Here is a 21,924-nt window from a genome sequence, read left to right as displayed (position 1 = left end):
GAAATTAAAATTGACAACTATTGCTCACATCTTCACTTTTAACATGCAAAAGTCCAGAAACAGCACAGAAATTCAATAAACTACAGATTTGCGTGCAGTGCCCGTGTTTGTCAATAAGTTGCAACCTTTCAAAACAATCATTTGACTTGCTAACACCATGCATACAAGCTCACACACACACATTTTCCACTACGTACTGTCTAAAAATCCTCAATATTGATGAGCATACTACCACATAATTACACACTGTACCTTGATTGTGGTACCGATATTCATGTACTAAGATATTTATAGCATTTAAAAGAATACCATGTTATGTTTTGGTTTATTTCTGTTAGTTTACATATGAGTTCACAAATATTGTGTGTTTATTTAATATTTTTAGGATCATTGACAAACACGGTTGCCCAAGGTAAAAAATAAATAAATTGTGAAATCTTTTAAAAATCCAATTTAAGACACGTGTCAAATTCGAAGAGTCCATGTTGGTTTCATAAAAAAAAACATTTTCAGCATTTCCTAAAAAAAAAAATAATAATAATAATAATAAATAATAATAATATTTAATGACTTTAAAAATTTAAAGTTTGACTCATTACTCATCACAATTCAAATTCAAAAAAGGTTTCAATCATATTTATTTTATTTAAAAAAAAAAACTTTTTTTTTACAAATATCATGAAATATAACGTCACGAACATCAAGACTTTCTTCCTATATTTGGGTGTTTTTGAGGCACTTCGCATGCTTAAAATTTCATGAAATTTTGCACACACATCAGAGTCGTTGCCATTAGATCTGGGCAAAAGTTCACACATGGGCATGTAGGGGGGCTCTTTAATGCCCCCTTTAAAATGGGTGTGTAAGACGGCCTCTGTAGCACCCACATTTTCACATACAGTCACCAAAATTGGTACATATTTAGTTCTTCTCATCAAGCCGGACAACTTTCATAATTTTAGTTATTAGCTCCGCCCAACAGTAAGTCGGCCATTTTGGATTTGTTTTCATATTGCAGTCTCTGAACTTTTAAATACTCCTCTTAGGTGATTGATGAAACTGTCACCACATTTAGACAACATTACGTCAAGACACTGAAGATGCTGAACTGCGAACAGATTTTGATATATCGAATGGTGCTGCCATGGCGAGGCATTAAATTAATGGTGAAAAATGGGAAACAGGAAGTGTCTCATATCTTCTGTGTGTAATGATGTTTTATTAGGGTCACTCCAACTGACCTGAACAAAATGTACCTTTTCATGAAAATTTTAAAATATCTGATATTCTTTTTTAAAACTTTATTTATTTATTTTTAAATACAGAAATACTCAAACCAGCCCATCTGGCACCAACAATCATCCATGCGATTATCTAAACAGCCAATCATGTGGCAGTAGTGCAGTGCATAAAATCGTTCGGTGCATAAAATCACGGGTCAGGAGCTTCAGTTAATGTTCACATCAACCATCAGAACGGGGAAAAAATGTGATCTCAGTGATTTGGAGCGTGGCATGATGGTTGGTGCCAGACGGGCTGGTTTGAGTATTTCTGGGATTTTCACACATAACAGTCTCTAGAATTTACTCAGAATGGTGCCAAAAACAAAAAACATCCAGTGAGCGGCAGTTCTGTGGACGGAAACACCTTGTTGATGAGAGAGGTCAACAGAGAATGGCCAGACTGGTTCAAACTGACAAAGTCTACGGTAACTCAGATAACCACTCTGTACAATTGTGGTGAGAAGAATATCATCTCAGAATGCTATAATGAGATGCGGGTTGGCGCTGTTTTGGTGGCACGAGGGGGACCTACACAATATTAGGCAGGTGGTTTTAATGTTGTGGCTGACTGGTGTATACAGTGTATATATGTATATATGTATATATATATATATATATATGATGCAAATGCCACTGCAATCAAAGGATGATCCTTCTCTGGTCTTCTGGAAACTCAAGAAGTTCAAACTCTGGTTGACCAGCCAAGCATTTCTAAAGTGGTGAAATGTCAGACATCTTCAGTTAATGTTTGATAAGAAATTAATCTGGAAAAGTTCTGTGGGAAAGAATCCCTCTGTAAATATTTAATAATTCATGAACTGTCCTCCCCTTTCTTTCACATGAATGAGTGACGCCTGAGGTATTGCTTTGTTTTATAGAAAACCTTGACCCATTTACCGGCAACAAAGCATCCAACACCTTTCCTTTATTTAATATTAAATTAAAACTAACAGGAAGGGCCAAGAATATGCTTTGGGAATGTACCTTGAGCTATGCAAGTAACCCCAAAATCTGAGATAATGTTACACCAATCAAACAGAACTATATTTGTAAAGCTGAAGTGTTCAATTTCTGCTCCACATGCACCATCGAACGGAATCGCAAAATAAACAGATTTAAATGAATCAAACAGATTCCAGTGAACTCCCCCGGTCTGCCATTGGATGTACAAACAGATAATCCCGCCCCAAACTCACACGACTGGTCAAGCTAATGTTGCTCAAACAAAGAGGAATTTTTGATAGCGCCACAGAGCTGCAATGCTACACATTTAGGTGAAATCAACCTAGAAGTTGCTTACTTATAGCTGTGATACGAGTATCATTTTAACAAGCATGAGCAACAATAATAGTGACAGACTTCTGCAACGCTGTAAAGAGCACACACCCAGAAAGAGAAAGAAACACAGCATGCAAAGCACACACCCGTATTTACCCAAGAGTTGTTTTGCGTGTGTGATGCAACGCCACAGGTGACATTTTTAGCTATGAAAAGCAGAGGTTTAAGAGAAGCAAACCTCTCCTGAGATACTCTTTACTGCTCTTACACTGCATGATTCACTGATATTCATAGAGGTTTTCTGGATAAGTCATGAATATGAATTGCATTAATATGGTTTCCGTTTAGTATTTAGCTGCCTGGACGCATTCTTGACCATTTGTGTGAGACCCGTTTATGGTCTCATGCTAGACGATGTGTACAACCTTTCAAACTATTCATGTATAATCTCCTGTAGCTCTCAAATGTTGAAGTTTGCATACCGTACCACATACTTTCAGTCTGATATTACCTTATGAACACGTTATTTGAGATATCATCCATTTACACACACCCTTCAGCAAAATGCTTGACTACTTATATCATCACGGTGTAAAAAAGGTGCTTTTGTCTGAGAACAACAGCTGAAGTAAATGAGTTAAGTGTCATTAAATAGCTACATAAAATAACACACATAGCCTTACAAAGCATACCAACATTTCAACATCAAGTGACACTGGAATGTTTTAATAAATGGACAAGTGAATGGTGGCCAGAACTTTGAATCTCCAAAAATCACATAAAGGAAACATAGAAGTACTCCATATGACTCCAGTGGTTTAATCCATGTCTTCAGAAGTGATATAATAGGTGTGGGTGAGAAACAGATCAAAAATGAAGTCCTTTTTTAAAACTATAAATCTCCACTTTCACTTTCACATCTGGAAGTGAAAGTTTAAGAGGAGATTTAGAGTAAAAAAGGACTTAAATATTGTTCTGTTTCTCATCCACACCTATTATATTGCTACTTAAGGCATGGATTAAAACACTGGGGTTTTATGGATTACTTTTTTTTGTGATGTTTGGAGCTACAAAGGTCTGATTAACATAAACTTGCGTTGTATGGATCTACAGAGCTGAAATATTCTTCTAAAAAGTCATACACATTTGGGATGGCATGAGGGTGAGTAAATGATGAGAATTTCCATTTCTGGGTGAACTATCCCTTTAACTTCGTAGCTAGCTTTTATGTATCCTAAATCCTCACAAATAATACTCTGACACTTTTTTTAATGATTTATCCAAGTTACAACGTGATTGGAAATGACCTACAAAAATAATTCTGTTTCTTGATTTTTCTTTGTTAACTTCACACATCACATATCTCATATTTTACATCATGCATGCTCTTCAATTACACTGTTGACAAACTAACTTTCGGAAAAAAACAAACATTTGTTAGGCAAAAATGTTGTTTTTCTGGTGGAAACTATGCCACAACTGTGGGACAGTCATAACAGCTGAGAACAAAAAGATTTAAATAGTTTAAATAGTTAAATAATTTAAATATTTTATGTTTAAATTCACTTTTTTGTTTAGATCATAATCATTTTAAACATGTAATCCTTATTTAATTAATGCATTTCTAAATGGAAGTTTCAATGGTAAAAAGTTTCCAAGATATTCTCATTACAACTGAAATAAAACTTGTTACCAGGCCTTCATCATTTATTTTTGATACTTTTCAAAATCCTTTTATGTACACATATGACTGTTTAAGCCTTGTCCCAGACCTAGACTTTCAATATTAAACTAAATTAAATCCTTTGTAAAAATACAGAATTATTATATGTTCAAAATTCTGACAATTTAAAAAAAAAAAAAAAAAAAAAAAAAACTTTCAATATCTATTGTATAAACATTATTTTGCAACTTTTCAAACATTATGACTGTCCGAAAATTGTGCCGTCATTTCCACCTGCACATGGGGAACAAATACAGTGAACCACAAAGTGACAGTCACTGGCTTATCTCACTCCACAACTCTTCCTTCTTCCTGCAATGACATTTACAACCATCTGGCTCAACAAACGTGAATGGACGTGCATTCCCTCCTGTGTGCGTGTACGTCATTACACGCTTTATATTCCATGCTGCCGAGAACAAAGATTCCCATTGAAGAGACTAAACTAACGGCCACGTCCAAAAGACCTTCTGTAGGTGTGCAGTTACATGGAGGCATGACCAGGTGCTTCTACAGGGGAAATGGGTTTGAGAGTCTCACCCAGGGCCGTGCTATGGTAACCCCCTGACATGGGGGATGGGCTTGAGAAATAAATAAATAAATGAAAGGAGAAAACACAGGGATCCCTTTGAGAGCGGGTTCACCTGCTGCAGTGAAACATAAGAAGAGAGATGAGAATAAATCGGCTTCCCTGAAAATCTCACCACCACTAGCATGACTTAGGAACACACATATGCCCTCCCTAGGTTATTAAGAGCTCAACATGAGGGTGCAAGAGAATTTTAATGCTATTTAATAAATGCATAAAGATGTTTAGTGTTAAGCTAATATCAACATGAAATCAAAATTGACCCTATTTACTTTTTTAAAAACCCCATAAAATGGGCTTGAGGTGCGCTGTTTTTCCTAATTTTCTATTTTTATCTTTTAAATAAGCAACAAGGTTTAACAACATCCCAAGCTAGTCGGTTGCTAGTGGCCTACTGTTTGAGAGGTTCGACTTGACTTCCTCCGTAACGCTTTAAACTAGAAAAGTCTCACTGGAATTGAAACTGGACACATCAGTTTTGAGGTCTGCGCTGCGCAATATCGAGGGAAGCCCGGTTGATGCACGCACGCGCGTGTCAGAGAGAAGAGTAGATCATGATCGCGAGCTGGTTCCGTTACACTCGTGTGAAAGTGCAGATGAGAAGTCTTTAGCTGACTGCGAGATTATCATTAAATCTGCCTCGGCAGTCCTGAATAGGCTATCACTTGGGTGGTCGCTGAAATATCTTCAATGGGAGAACCATGGCATTGTTCTTTCCCTGCTGTCCGCGACCCACCGGTTGAGAAACACTGCATTAACACACACACACACACAGTCACTTATGTCAGACCCCCTCGCCTCGCTTCTCTCTGACATTTTCTCCGCTGCATGTGTGTGTGTGGCGCAAGTTGACAAGTCTGACAGGCAGTCGAGGAGGAAAGGAGATGTGCACGTGCAGGTGAGACTCTCCGTCCGGTTGCATTTTTTTCTCAATACCGTAGATAAGCAAATGTACATGGTATGAAAACCGTCAATTTTCATACCGTGAAACCGGTATACTGCTGCAACCCTAGTCTGCACCATCTTTTTCTCCCCAGTTTGGAATGCCCAATTCCCAATGCGCTCTAAGTCCTCGTGGTGACAGTGACTCGCCTCAATCCGGGTGGCGGAGGACGAATCTCAGTTGCCTCCGCATCTGAGGCCGTCAGTCTGCGCATCTAATCACGTGGCTTGTTGAGCACGTTACCGCGGAGACATAGCGCGTGTGGAGGCTTCATGCTATTCTCTGCAGCATCCATGCACAACTCACCACGCGTCCCACCGAGAGCGAACCACATTATAGTGACCACGAGGAGGTTACCCCATGTGACTCTACCCTCCCTAGCAACCGGGCCAACTTGGTTGCTTAGGAGACCTGGCTGGAGTCACTCAACACACCCTGGATTCAAACTTGCGACTCCAGGGTTTGTAAGGTCTGCACCATCTTTAGCTATTTTCAAATCTGCCCTTAAGTCTTATTTTTATTCATTGTCTTTTGATACTATTTAATGCACTGTTTGCTGATCAGTTTTTTGTTTTTTTTATGTAAAGGTTACATTTTTACTATTTGGTTGTTTTTGTAAATTGTACAACACTTTGGATCCAACCTCTGTTGTTTTTAAATGTGCTTTATAAATAAAGTTTAACTTGACTAATGCATGATGAGCCATCAATATTTTTGGTCCATTTTCCATAAGAGAAAGACTGTACATTAAAAATGCATACAGCTGCTTAAAGTTTATTTTGTCAAAATTTAGAAGTGCACTTGCTAGCATCTTCAAAGCTAATAGACAAAAACTAAAAGCCACAAAACTCCAATTATGATTTCAAAGGGTCCTTTAATACAGTATGTTCCTGGTCTTATAGTGTATGATTCATCAATGCATGTAAATCATTTTCATTGTCTTTGACCAAAATTTAATAACTTTGAAACGTCTTTCCTTTTTGGTTGATGTCTTGGAGACCACTTTTCACCATCCAATCGAGACGATAAAATCTCATCCTACAGTTTCACTCAAAAAACAAGTCACATTATGAAAGAAAAAAGGGTGCTGTCATGTTGACTTTTAGGTCATTTATGAATAATACTCTGTTCTAATACACCTACTGTACACACTCAACTTTCAATAACTAGTGTCCAAATACTGCGTACATTTGAGTTTAAATAATAATGATTTTACGAACTACTTCCACAAATTCGTTCTTCTCATGTTTCAAGAAAGACGCTCAATAATTACTGTTTTGAAGAATCAGCCATCGCTACTTTCTTTTACAACCTGCCAGTAGGTGTACAAATACATTTCTTGCATCAAACTAAATTATCGATGGTAGTAGGGCTGCACGATAATGACAAAAATCGCAAGTCTCGATTATTTCCCTTGATAGTGTAATTACGATTAATAATTTCGCTTAATAGAATTTACATTAAATTCCTGTTTTGTGTCGGACAAATTACAAATTAAAAAACAAGCTTAGAACTTTGTTACTTAATTATCGCTGTTATATTGTTATATTACTATGGAAGATTTCTAGTTTTGTTGCACCATTGCTGATAGGCTTATGTACTCAATGGACATGTCTGCGATTGTTTACAATGCTCAACCACTGAATAAATAATTTAAATACACAATTTTAAATGAATGGGATTAGATCTAAATGGAATGCTATAATTGATGCTTTTAACCATTAGTTAACTGCAGCAGCCGTAATTGTAATCTCAGTTATTCGGTTGAAGCTTATGCAATTAAAGTCGACATCATAAACTACTTTGTTATTAAAAGTTGAAATGTCCTGTTGAGTCACATGCTACAGGCTACTCAATCAAAAACGACTTTAAAATGCATTTTGATCATTTTTGTTTTATAATTATCATGCATACAATTTTTATGACATAATAATCAGGAAGCAACAAGGAAAATTTGTACTTTCAAAAATTAATTCGTCATACCACACGAACATTGACAACAAACGTCTGAAGGCACAAAGGTGATTAAAAATGATGCACCTAAAATATACACTTTAAACATTCATATGCCTATATAGTTTAACCTAAAATCTTAATTCATTAAAAAAAAAAAAATCTGTTTTCTTAAATTAACTTTTTCCCCTTTTCTTTTACAAAAAGCAAAAATGGAGGTTACAGTGAGACACTTACAATGGAAGTCAATGGGGCCGATTATTGGAGGGTTTAAAGACAGAAATTTGAAGCTTTTGATTTTATAAAAGCACTTACATTGATTCTTCTGTTAAAACTTGTGTATTATTTGAGCTGTAAAGATGTTTAAATTATTGCTTTTAAGGAAATTTTAAGGTTTAAGGGTTAACTGCGTTACGTCGTCATGGAAACGAAGTTGTTAAATTGGCTATACCTTTACACAGAAAAGGTTAGTAAGTGATTTTATCACACATAATCATGACACATATATTGTTTACTTCTTGTGGCTATACTTTTGAAACAGTGAGTATTTTAACATTTATGGATTGACCACTTTTACTTCCATTGTAAGTGCTTCACTGTAACACAATTTTCTTTTTTTCTTTTAAAGAAAAGGAAACAATCAACATTATGCCACAAATGCTGTTGATTGAACTTAACCTGTATTGAACCCGGAATATTCATTTAAGATTTCTGAAAGGTGGTTGACGCATAACATGTCCATATGTTATGCATAAACTACCCATGTAAAACACTCAGAAAATACTTGCAAAAGAGCGTGCACCACACCACATAATCCTTAGGAGAGTGACTCAGGGATAGCTACTTAACCCAAGATGCCTTGTGCAAATCAGTTTTTTGCCAATTCAAATTTTCACCCATTTGCTTCACAAGTCTGGAAATTCAAATCATGACCCTTCTTTTCTGGTGAGCGATTTGCTTGTGTTGCAGGGAGGGAAGATTTTACTAGCTCAACCTGAACTGCAACACATTAGTAAGACTGAACACAGCCTCTCCAAACCCCATTGACGACCAACTACATTATATAATCTTAGAATATTCACCAGATTCAAACCAATGACCTGTCCCGAGATCACCTCTGCAGATCTACAAATAAACCTCTAAGAGACAAGAAAACTCATATGCAAGTACAAAACTAAGATAATTTGTTTCAACTAAGAAACAAAGTCAGTCAACTGTGTCCTTCTGACTGGTAGTGTACATATACCTGTAAACTTGTTTCAATACTAGTATTCACATACAGTGAATCCACAACATATGTACACATCAGACACACAAAATAAGGAATGATATAGAGTCAGGCTTCATTTTGAAGTGATGAGAGCTGGTTATTATAAGGGTGTCTTTGTAGTCAAACAAGTAGACATTCACAGTAAACTTGCACACAGACCAACACACTCTCATGACGAAATGTCACTTAAGTGACTTGTTACCTGCACCACCAAAACGTCAACCTTGGTATGTGTTATATATCACTCTGATGTCATATCCAATTTATTTCGGAGCATTCCATTAAAGGCTACGTTTTTTTAAATTAAATGATTTTAAAATTCTGTCATCATTTAATCATTGCTTTATCACTTTTACTTTGTTTGCTGTGGGACACAAAGGAAGTTTTCATGAGGGGTGTAAATTGCCAGTTTCATCACGATACGATCTTATATCGATTCTCTGCAGCGATCCGATGTTTGCCGAAAACTCAGTCTGCCACGATACAATTTTGATTCAATTCAGGGGCCTGCGATCGATATTCTCCAATTAGCGTATCAATGAAATCAAAGATTGGATGGCCAGAAATTTCCTTCTATTCAATTCTGACAAAACAGAGGTACTAATGTTTGGACCAAAAACCTCTAAAAATAAGCCGCTAAAATATAATTGACTCTCGGTGGATGTACTGTTACATCGTCTTCTACAGTGAAGAACTTAGGTGTTATATTTTTTTTTTCTCCTCAATTTGGAATGCCCAGTTCCCAATGCGCTCCAAGTCCTCGTGGTGACGTAGTGACTCGCCTCAATCTGGGCGGCGGAGGATGAATCTCAGTTGCCTCCGCGTCTGAGACCGTCAATCCGCGCATCTTATCACGTGGCTTGCTGAGCGTGTTACTGACATAGCATGTGTGGAGGCTTCACGCTATTCTTCGCGGCATCCACGCACAACTCACCACGCACCCCACCAAGAGCAAGAACCACACATTATAGTGACCACGAGGAGGCTACCCCATGTGACTCTACCCTCCCTAGCAACCGGGCCAATTTGGTTGCTTAGGAGACCTGGCTGGAGTCACTCAGCACACCCTGGGATTCCAACTAGCGCACTAGCGAACTCCAGGGGTGGTAGTATTTTATAGGTTTTTAATGTATAGCTAATTGTTTCCAGGGGCATATTTAGGACATATAGCTAAGGTTGTCTACTTTATGAATATTAAAAGATCAATCAACAATATTCGTGTTTTGAGTTTCGTGGAGGGGGGGCGGGGTTGTACATCTGTAACATATGTAACATTATGAGGCCTTGTTGCTTAGAACAGATACTAATTATATGGGAATTTGGGGGATTTAGCTTACCCTACGATCCACTGCACCAACTATGCGACCAATGGCAACTTATTTGAATGGGTAAATTTCCACAAACAGCCTATATTCCCTTACTCTAAACATTTTTGAAGATTTAAAAAGAGAATGGATATTTTAACCATAAATGGACCAATTTGTGTCATTTTTTCCTTGCACAATTTGTTGCCGTGTCTTTGGATTGTTGAAAATAACGGATAAAAATGACGAAACTGGGTATTGTCGCTATATCAGAATCAGAATGAGCTTTATTGCCAAGTATGCTTATACACACAAGGAATTTGTCATGGTGACAGAAGCTTCCAGTGCAAGAGAATGCAACATGTATGCATACATACAAACATATACATGTTCATGAGATGGATAGCCTGAGGGAAGAAACTGTTCCTGTGCCTGACGGTTCTGGTGCTCAGTGCTCTGTAGCGCCGGCCAGAGGGCAACAGTTTGAAGAGGTAGTGGGCAGGGTGAGTGGGGTCCAGAGTGATTTTACCTGCCCTTTTCATCACTGTGGATATATACAGTTCTAGCAGGGTGGGAAGGGGAGCGCAAATAATCCTCTCAGCAGTCTGAACTGTCCTTTGTAGTCTTCTGATGTCTGATTTCGTAGCTGAACCAAACCAGACAGTTACTGAAGTGCAGAGGACAGACTCAGTGAATGCTGAGTAGAACTGTATCAGCAGCGCCTGTGGCAGGTTGAACTTCTTCAGCTGGCGAAGGAAGTACAATCTCTGCTGGGCTTTTTCCACAGTGGAGTCAATATGGGTCTCCCACTTCAGGTCCTGTGAGATGGTAGTGCCCAGGAACCTGAATGACTCCACTGCTGCCACAGTGCTGTTCAGAATGGTGAGGGGGGTCAATATTGGGGCAGTGGTGGCTCAGCGGTTAAGGCTCTGGGTTACTGATCAGAAGGTCGGGGGTTCAAGCCCCAGCACCGCCAAGATGCCACTGTTGGGCCCTTGAGCAAGGCCCTTGACCCTATCTGCTCCAGGGGCGCCGTATCATGGCTGACCCTGCACTCTGACCCCAGCTTAGTCACGATCATCTGCACTGTTTTGAGCGTGTTCAGCTCCAGGTTGTTTTCACTGCAGGTTTACGGTCAATAAAATGACATTAGCGCGGCAAGAAAGAAAAAACAAAAATACAGTCCCGAGGTAGAGAGAAGTTATTCTGAGCTATCTACACCTGTGAGTGTTTCCCTAAGTTATTACAAAAAAATTCATGGCAATAAATTCATGCATATGATATTTGGAAATAATAATTTCATTTTAGTCGTATGAGGAAAAAAAAAAGAGGCTAGAGTTTAAAGATTTGAGAGCATATTTTATCATCCAAAATAATTTATTTCAAAGAATCTTAATTATGCCGTCACGAGCTGCTTTTGGCACAACGCATAGAAGCTATAATTAATTAAATGCAATGCATAATCAACTCATTTATATGATATTTGTAATTAACATGAGTTTATTTTAAAAAATAAAGTGGATGGAGTTTAGAGTTTTAGGAGTTTTGAGAGCATTTTAAGTTATTTAATTCAACATCTTATGTCATCTTGATCTGGTTTTGATGAACAGGTTAGAAGTTATTGAAATAGCAATCAATTCAAATATATGACATTTGTTACAAATATATTTAGACAGGGGAAATTAAGTGGTTGGAGCCGCTGCATTATGCCCGTCAAATGAACGCACGTCTCATCACCGCATTGGGTGTTTACAGTGTAAATAGCTTCGTTATAATTAGTGTGATCTAGTTTTGTTCTTTGAGTGGCTGTTGTTTTGAAAGCTAGATGCTGACATTATTCAGCCCAACAGCCTCTGACGTTAGCGGTTTGTGGTTCGAAGCCAGCAAGCTTTTGGCTGTTGGTGGACTTAGGGCATAAGACAATGAATGGGTGGCACCAGCCCACCCAGGCCCACCCATTGCAACGCCAGTGCCCACACCTTTTTACCAAAAAATCCAGTTGTTCATGACTACTGGATTTTAAAATCCCTGATATTCCTTTCTAACTTTTCAAGAGCTATATAGCAACTCCAGAACACAATACAGAAGAAAACATTTGGTTCTTGATAATAAGATAATTATTTGCTGAACCCATGAACCATTGAAGGACTTTTATTTATCTAAGAGTTTAGACACATTCTCTAAAGATGAGCTGGTAGATCGTAAATAATCACACATATGTGATGGTCTAAAAATGTATCTGATGATGTTGTGCATGTAGATACAGGTAACATAGGAACTCAGGTGTGCGACACACCTTACAGTTTACAAGAACACGAACCCCTCAAAAACTACTTTAAAAGAAAATAATAAAATCATGACTTACCGATCTCAAAGCGACTTCTGTGAATCCTCAGCAGGTGTTTTAGATAGATTTAGTGCTGCATGATCGTTCCGTGCCAGTGTTGAAGGGTTGTTGTGTGTCTGTTGCTTGTCTAAATCAAACTGGAAAAACTGGTCGGACGAGGAGACTCTTTATTCCTTCAAACCCATTATACACACACTTACACACACACATAAACACACACTAAAGGGTTTCTTTTCTTGAACTGACAAACTTCAAGACATCAACTCGTTCCTCAGAGATCATGTGACCTCACAGGTAAGAAAGGTGTGAATCATTTCACAGTCAAATTCTGAGGGAAAATTCGGCTTTTGGAGTAGTTTCCTGGTTTATGTGTCCTGGTATTGATATAGAGTGGATATATCATAAATAGTTGGATAATTAATATAAATATGCGAGCCATATGTTTATTAAGTACGTTATTTTACTAAAATAATCTTTAATATTTTTTTAAATAAAAAATGGTTCCTAAAATTGAGTGTTCTCAATCTTGTGTGGGTCTAAAGTATACAAAACTACATTAGCTTTTAAAGCGGTCTAAAAAATGATTCATATATTGTGTGTGAGTAGCTAAAATACAATTTTATGAGTGTTATTTTCAAAACGTGTTTGAAAATGGGCGGGGCTGTGGCCCGGAAGTTTCCTCTAATTGGTTAGGCGCGAAGGATTTAAATAATAAATCTTCTATTTTCCTTTCTCATTGTGAATTTAACTTTCAGTGGCTATTAATGTTTCTTAATATCAGTTTTCATGTGTATAATATTGTCCAGACCGCTACTGAAACGCCACGCATATATATCACGTGGTCTCTGTTGCTTTTCTCAGCGCTGGTCAAGATGTACCAATCGCTGTTATTTGCGATTACTGAAAAGGTCATTTTGTTTGATTAATTTATAGAGATTGCTAGGGATAATTTACATTTCTATCTCAGGTACTGATCTTCAGTCATAGCAGATTTAAATGATTGTACTTTATAGTGCATACGTGTCCCCGAAAAGACAAAAACCTTCCTGAGTTTTAAATGCAGGTGAATGGAGGATTCGGCTTGTAGAGCCACCGAGCGCCCACTGGAGGAAGAACAACTTAACGTCGCACAGAAAACAGTAATTAGCTAGTGAAATATGCATTTAGTATATAGGCTGTGTCTGGTTTGGAAGGCTGCGTCCTCCCGAGGTCGCATTTGTCGGCCGCATACGTCATCGAGGCTGTCTCGTTTCATTTCTTTATTTTCATTTTTTCTTCATTTTTCTTATTTTTTATCTACTGCAATGTATATGCACTTACATTTATACAATTGTTAACCTTTTTTGCATTCCCAATAAATAATAATAAAAAAAATAAAAATAAAAAAAAATTAAAAAAAATGAAACGAGACAGCCTCGATGACGTATGCGGCCGACAAATACGACCTCCGTAGGACGCATCCTTCCAAACGAGACAAGTGTATATACCTCCCAATTTTTTTCTTACTTACCTTGCCCTACCTCACCTGAGTTTTGCATAAAATGGTGCACTTTAATACCCCCTAGTGTTTAAAGTGGATATAACAGATTTTTCAGAGACAAAAAAGAAGAGGCTGATGGTTTTTCACAAATGTGTTTCAGTCTGAACCAGGGGCGTATATTCCAGAGGAGATGGGGCGGGGAAGAGGTAACCCCCCTGCAATCTTCATATAGGGGGCTTATTTATTAAGTCAATAAAGATGCTTATTTACAGAAAGTATCATCTTTATAGTTAAGAGAAAAGTGAAGTAAACAAGTTGAGAACCAAAAACTTAAAATATCACTTAAATATCAAAATTACACCAAAAGAAAAAGATAAAAATTTTAAGACTGTAAATAACATTTACCCAACTGCTGGTTTTCTAACATATTTATTTTGACCATAATAACTGTTTCTTTTGTAGAAATGAATGAACATGATTTGTTTTCATGTCCAGTTGTACAAAAGCCCATTAATGATGTTACTGAGTGGATTACAACTTATTGAAGTGATTATGATGGAAAGTAAACATGTATGGCGATTAAGATAATGTATATATTGTAAACTACATAATCATCCTGGCAAATTCTTTATGCATTAAAGGTACATTTAGCAAGATGGGTCACTTCTATTTAAATGAATGGGAGAAATTAGAACGCTCAACCAAGAAGCTCTGAGTGCCCAACGGTCAACGGATGTAGAAAGGAAGTCCCGCCTTACAGTTAAAAGAACCAATCACCTTTTAGATACAGACATCGCCTGTCAATCAACTCTAAACGCGCATGCGCATTAGCTATACAAGCCGGGAAAATTATTTTATTTTTTGCGTATTATGAAATAATAACAATTTATGATTCCAGTATTGTCATATTTTATTGCTGATTTGAAATATGTTCTTTGATTGTAATCTTGACCAACCGTTTTTTAAATATTTTGATCTTTCTCCATTCAAGTAGATAGGAGATGCACTGGCATGACTGGAAATAGCCTCTTGAGAGCGTTCCAAAGATGGCCGACAGTGGACTTGCTAGAAAGACAAGATCCAATCAGTTTATTTTATTAGATTATTGATTTGAAAAATGGCACAAAGTTATTGAACTCATTGGAAAATGTTGGTTTCTGTTTTATTTTATTTTATATTACTTTTAATAACTAAATAAAACTTCCCATCTGTTTCAAACTTGCATATTTCTGTACGTCCAATGCAAACAGTCATTTTTTTTTTTTTAGTATACTAATGACTAATTAACCTTATTTCTAAAAAAAATGTTACTGATGAAACCTGAGGCATTTTCCTTGATCATTGACATGTCATATACACCGATCAGCCACATTTAAACCACCTGCCTAATATCGTGTAGGTCCCCCTCGTGCCGCCAAAACAGCTCTGATCCGTTGAGGCATGGACTCCACAAGACCTCTGAAGGTGTCCTGTGGTATCTGGCACCAAGACGTTAGCAGCAGATCCTTTAGGTCCTGTAAGTTGTGAGGTGGGGCCTCCATGAATAGGACTTGGTGGTCTAGCACATCCCATAGATGCTAAATCAGATTGAGATCTGGGGAATTTGGAGGCCAAGTCAACACCTTGAACTCTTTGTCATGTTCCTCAAATCATTCCTGAACAATTTCTTTAGTGTTGCAGGGCGCATTATCCTGCTGAAAGAGGCCACTGCCATCAGGGAATACCATTGCCATGAAGGGGTGTACATGGTGCGTGTCAAAGTAACATCCACATGAATGCCATGACCCAAGGTTTCCCATCAGAACATCGCCCAGAGCATCACACTGCCTCTGCCGGCCTGCCTTCTTCCCATAGTGCATCCTGCTGCCATCTCTTCCCCAGGTAAACGACGCACACGCACCCGGCCGTCCACATGATCTAAAAGAAAGCGTGATTCATCAGACCAGGCCACCTTCTTCCACTGCAGGCGTTTTCGGTGGTGGACAGGGGTCAGCACGGGCACTCTGACCTGTCTGCAGCTCTGCAGCCTCATACGCAGCAAGCTGCGATACTCTGTGTGTTCTGACACCTTTCTATCATGGCCAGCATTACGTTTTTCAGCAATTTGCACCACAGTAGCTCTTCTGTGGGATTGGACCAGACAGGCTAGCCTTCGCTCCCCACACGCATCAATGAGCCATGGGTGCCCATGACCCTGTCGCCGGTTCACCGGTTGTCCTTCCTTGGACCAGTTTTGGTAGGTACTAACCACTGCATACCGGGAACACCCCACAAGACCTGCCGTTTTGGAGATGCTCTGACCGAGTCGTCTAGCCATCACAATTTGGCCCTTGTCAAAGTCGCTTAGATCCTTACGCTTGCCCATTTTTCCTGCTTCCAACACATGAAATTCAAGAACTGACTGTTCACTTGCTGCCTAATATATCCCACCCCTTGACAGGTGCCATTGTAACGAGATAATAAATGTTATTCACATCACCTGTCAGTGGTTTTAATGTTGTGGATGATCAGTGTATACCCCAAATTAAACATAAAATAAAAAACAAACAGGTTACGTAGTTGTTGTTTTTTGTTTAATTTTTGTGTTAATACAATAAATATACAAAACTCAAACTACTCAACATGCGATTAAGGGAGAGAGAGACAGGAGTGCATTTGTACAGTACAATGAAATTCAGGACCACAGGCCACCGTTCCTTTAGTTATACAAAATATACAAATATCTGTCGCATCTGTTTTAAATAACATCAGCTTTCACGGTCAGCAGAAGTAGTAAATACAACCAGTGATGGTTTTTCTTCAATCCATTTCTTATGTTTTAGTGTTTCAACTAAGTTAACTAATATCACTAATTGGAAAAAAGACAGCTTAAAGCCACGATCCATTGCAACACACACAAGGTCACGTCAGTTTATCTCTTCTCACACATCCCAACACATTTCATTTTTTGTTGTTGTTGAAGCATTTAAAAACAAACGTAAAATATAGGAACATTCAGGTGCCTTATGTTTAAATGTCTTTATAAAAGGAAGAACGACTTGCAGTAGCTCACACAAACACTCACTCTCCAACATACAGACACACAAATGAATATACACAAAGCATGGAGGAGGACAGTACAGGACTGAAAAATATTAATAAAACAAACAGAGAAAAAAATATGAGACACCTCATGAAATTTTAAGATCTCAAACAAGGGCTGATGTACTTCAGACTTAATACTGAAAATGGGTGATCAACAACACTTTATTCTCTCTCTCTCTCTCATGCACACACACACACACGCACGCACATACATACAGAGTGTTGCTGAAAGGTTAACATCAACATACATTTGCATCTTGACAAGTATCCCATAATCACAAAACCTGGCTGTCTCTTGTTGACAGTAACCAAGGCTACAAGGTTCTCTGCACCACTTAATAAAAAAGAAAATTAGCAAACTTTAATGTGAGCAGGCACGTTGAAACACCTGCAAAGCTCAACGCAGACACACACACATCACGTTTGCCTCAAACAACAAACCAAACACAGACAGACGACAATGGACTATTACATACGCAACAATGGCGGACCTTAGTCAAGTTCGATGACATATTTACTTTGACGTGAATAAAAACAGGGACAAGAATGATGGAACAGGTTTGCAATTACATTCTTGCTTAAACTGTCGCGTTGATTGGGCCTAAATTGTGAAACACGAACAATAAATCAATATAATACGGTCATGAATCTGATCTTGCGTATATTGTCGCATTGACAGAGCCCTATATGTGAAACGCAAGCGCAACGAATTTGAGAGAATCAGTCATAAAAACGTTCTAGCGTCAAGTGACGCTCTGATTGGACCGTTTTCGTGAAACATAAGCAGAACGAATTTGTGTAAATCTCTCATGAATTCATTCTTGCGTAAACTGTTGTGTTGATTGGGCCTTTTTAGTAAAAAGCGAACTAATGTTTGTAAATTTGCGTAAATTGCCACGTTGATTGAGCCTTATTTGTGAAATGCGAACAGAATTAATGTGTAAATTGGTCATAAATCCATTCTTGTGCAAACTTGACTTATTAGTAAAAAGCGAACAACGAATGTGTAAACTGTACATTAATCTTATCTTGTGCCAATTCTCACATTGATTAGGGCTTATTCCTCAAAAGCAAACGTCAAATTTGAGTAAATCATTCACAAATCCTTTCTTATGCAAATTGACATGCTGACTGGGCCTTATTAGTGAAACACGAATCTGTAAATGGGTCAAATATCATTATTTTGCGTAAATTGTTGTATTGATTGAGCCTTATTCGTAAAACGTGTACAGAACAATTTTGTGTAAATTGGTCATAAATCTGTTCTTGTGTAAATTGTTGCATTGATTTGGCCTTATAAGTACAACCCCAATTCCAAAAAAGTTGGGACAGTATGAAAAATGCTAATAAAACAAAAAGGAGTGATTTGTAAATTATATTCAACCTTTGCTATATTGAAAGCACTACAACTAAACATTATATGATGTTTCATAGTTTAAAAAAAAAAAAGTACAGTAATTTCAAATCAGATGATTGCAACAAGCTCCTAAAAAGTTGAGACGGGCAATTTAAGACTAATAACAATTTGACAAGTTGAAATAACAAGGCGATGTGAAACAGGAGATGTTAAACAGGTGAGGCAATTGTGTCGTAGCTTCCAAAAACAGCCTAGTCCATCAAGAGCAAGGATCATTTGAGACTTGTCAATTTGCCAACAGATGTTTCAGCAAATAATCCAGCTGTTTGAGAACAATGTTCCCCAAAGACAAATTGGAAGGATTTTGGGCATTTTACCCACTACAGTGCACAATATAGTTAAAAGATTCAAGGAATCTGGTCAAATCTCAGTACGTAAAGGGCAAGACGAAAACCACTTCTGAATGCGTGTGATCTCTGATCCCTCAGATGTCACTGTCTTAAAAAAACTTCATTCATCTGTAATGGATATCATGAACATGGGCTTGAGATTACTTTAATAAACCTTTGTTAGTCAACACCATTCGCCGATGCATCCACAGATGCAAGTTAAGACTTTACTCTGCAAAGGAGAAGCCATACATCATCACTGTCCTTAAGCGCTGCCGACTTCTCTGGGCTCGGTCTCATCTTAGATGGAAAGAAGAACAGTGGAACCGTGTTTGTTGGTCTGGAGAGTCCACATTTCAAATAGCTTTTGAAAAACACAGCCGTCGCGTTATCCGGACCAAAGAGGAAAAGGGCCATCCAAGCTGTTATTAGCGTCAGGTCCAAAAGCCAGGGGTGTGTCTGTGCCAATGGCATGGGTAACTTGCATATCTGTGAGGGCACCATTAATGAAGACAGATATGCACAAATTTTGGAGCAACATATACTGCCATCCAGCACCATCTTCTCCAGGGACATCCCTGCATTTTCCAGCAGGACAACTTCAAACCACATACTGCCCGGATTTCAAGTGCATGGCTGTGTAAGCAGAGAGTGCGGGTGCTAGATTGGCGTGCCTGCAGTCCTGACCTGTCTCCAATTGAGAATGTGTGGTGCATTATTTAGCACACCATACGGCAACAAAGACCCCGTACAATCGTGCAGCTGAAGACCTACATAATGGATGAATGAGGGAAAATTCCACTTTTTAAACTTAACAAACTTGTCTTCAGTGCTCAAATGCTTAATAAGTGTTATTGGAAGAAATGGTGATGTTTCACAGTGGTAAACACTCGACAGTCCCAACTTTTCAGGAGCATGTTGCAATCATCTGATTTGAAATTACTATACATAAAAAAAATTTTTAAAAAAAGGGAGGATGGGGGACATATTTTGATAAAAGTTGATTACGTGTTTTCATGTGCTGTTTGTGTTGATTTGAGTTTGGAATCAATAAAAATTGTTAATGACAAAAAAAGAAAAGAAAAAGAAAGTACGTCTTTCCAAACAAGTTCCAAAGGCAAAAAACTTCAGAAAACAGCTGTAGTGAAACGATGTGACCTTAAGACATTACAGCATATTTAATGGACTGAACGTTTATCACTCATATTCAATTGTTTTAATTTACATCAAAATAAATATGGCCTACCCTGACTAAGGTCAATTGTGGATCTAACTGGTACTGATTCGGCCCAACACAGCACAGTCTTACATCAATACACACGTGTGATAGTGATTTTACACATCTGTTTTGAGGGGCATTATGCAAAGATTTACTTTTGCGCTTCTATTTTTATCCCCTTGAAAGTGTTTTTTATGTGATTTCCAGTTTATAGTACGCAAGACTGGGAGAGATGAGACCCGGCCTATACCTTAGCAAGCTTCCCATGCATTTGCAGGAACAGATCCTGATAATTTTTTTAAAGAATTAATTTTCATTCCAAAACAATTCTATTACAAAAACAAACCAGGAAGCTTTCAGAATCAGACATTTGTTTTAAAATCAGCCAATACTGTTGGTCATCATACTGGTTTATATATATATATATATATATATATATATATATATATATATATGCAGGTGAGGAGACCCTCTGAGTTGTATGTAGAGAGTTTATGGTCACATTTGATGGGTGTCGTCTTGTACTAAGGCTCATTTTGCAGGAAGAATTTGTTAAAAACCTTGATATTTAGATGAATCTCATGGAAAAATGTCCGGGACATATATCAGCCCAATATGTTTTTCTTTATGTTTTGCATAAAAAAAAGAAGCATATTTGTAAGGCCATTGAGAGTATTTGTATTGTGACAGTATTTTATATATTTATATTATATTATATATTATATATATTTTATATATTTTTATTATTTTTGGGTGACATATGATCCCGAAAGTTTTTCTGAGGCTGTTTTTGATAATTCATAATTCAAGGTGTGTATATGTTTCAGGAAATATCGGTAAGACAAACCTGTTAGGGCATCATCATTCTTTTTACCTTGAATGTCATAAAAGGACATATGACAAAATCAATTCCTGTTCATTTACAGTACAACAGGGATGAGCGGACACCCAACAGTGATGTGAACATATAATGTGACAACTCTTTAGGTTGTTTAAACATACACACACACACACATAACCACACACTCAAGAGCAGGCAGGCATACCACACACACTCAAACTAAAGAACAGGTGAGCACACCTGCTGATTGACAGGAGGGGAGGGGCTGGGGCGGGGTTTCAGTCAGTCAGGAGTGCATTAGGGCCATTGAGAGTGGGTGTGGTTTTGAACTGCCAATCAATGCTCATGAATGACTGTAAGTAAAGTTAGGGAAAGAGGAGGGCGGGGTTGAAGTAGCATGGAACTGAGGGGGCGTGTTCTTAGTTCTCTGGACCAATCAGATCTGTTCTTTAAAGGCTCCCCGGGCAGCGCTGGATGCAACATTAGCAGTGGCGGTCTGGACTGTTTTATTGGCCATGACGCCGGTGGCAAACTCCTGCTGTGCTTTCTCAAAACTTGCACCGGTGGTTCGGTACAACGCATGGACCTGCAAACAAACCCACACAAGTTTGATTCAACAGTATTGTAAATAACTTCTAAATAAGAGAAAATATAACAACTGATCTATCTGTTAAAATGAAATCATAGCAAAATGAAGGACATCCATGACAACATTAGACTCTAAAACCAGCTACACATCCTTAATTTAAACATGAATATTATGTGTTAATAGAGCTAGTCAGAAGAGGAAATTGACACAAATGTAATTTTATTGTTTCATTGGCTGAAAGCTGTGCATTTTTACTTTATGAGGGCAATTATTTT

The 21,924-nt window shown here is 37.9% G+C and overlaps 2 protein-coding genes across 5 annotated transcripts in view; both read right to left on the bottom strand.

The window, feature by feature from the left end:
• LOC127430813 (phospholipid-transporting ATPase IC-like) overlaps window positions 1-12,966 on the bottom strand; it is a 34,948-nt gene extending 21,982 nt beyond the window's left edge. Inside the window, exon 1 of the mRNA XM_051680903.1 lies at window positions 12,709-12,966. The gene's annotated coding sequence lies outside the window, so the exon portion shown is untranslated. The remainder of the gene's footprint in view (window positions 1-12,708) is intronic.
• A 3,763-nt stretch (window positions 12,967-16,729) lies between these two features.
• The window catches only part of LOC127431037 (secretory carrier-associated membrane protein 1-like), a 50,493-nt gene continuing 45,298 nt past the window's right edge, over window positions 16,730-21,924 (bottom strand). For all 4 annotated transcript variants that reach the window (XM_051681234.1, XM_051681235.1, XM_051681237.1 and 1 more), the window contains exon 9: window positions 16,730-21,646. In XM_051681234.1, coding sequence (XP_051537194.1) covers window positions 21,497-21,646 — 150 coding nt within the window. In that variant the 3' untranslated portion in view covers window positions 16,730-21,496. The remainder of the gene's footprint in view (window positions 21,647-21,924) is intronic.

The sequence above is a fragment of the Myxocyprinus asiaticus genome, chromosome 40 (genome assembly GCF_019703515.2).
Source record: "Myxocyprinus asiaticus isolate MX2 ecotype Aquarium Trade chromosome 40, UBuf_Myxa_2, whole genome shotgun sequence".
NCBI classification, from domain to species: domain Eukaryota; kingdom Metazoa; phylum Chordata; class Actinopteri; order Cypriniformes; family Catostomidae; genus Myxocyprinus; species Myxocyprinus asiaticus.
This window is presented reverse-complemented; position numbering and strand designations above follow the sequence as displayed.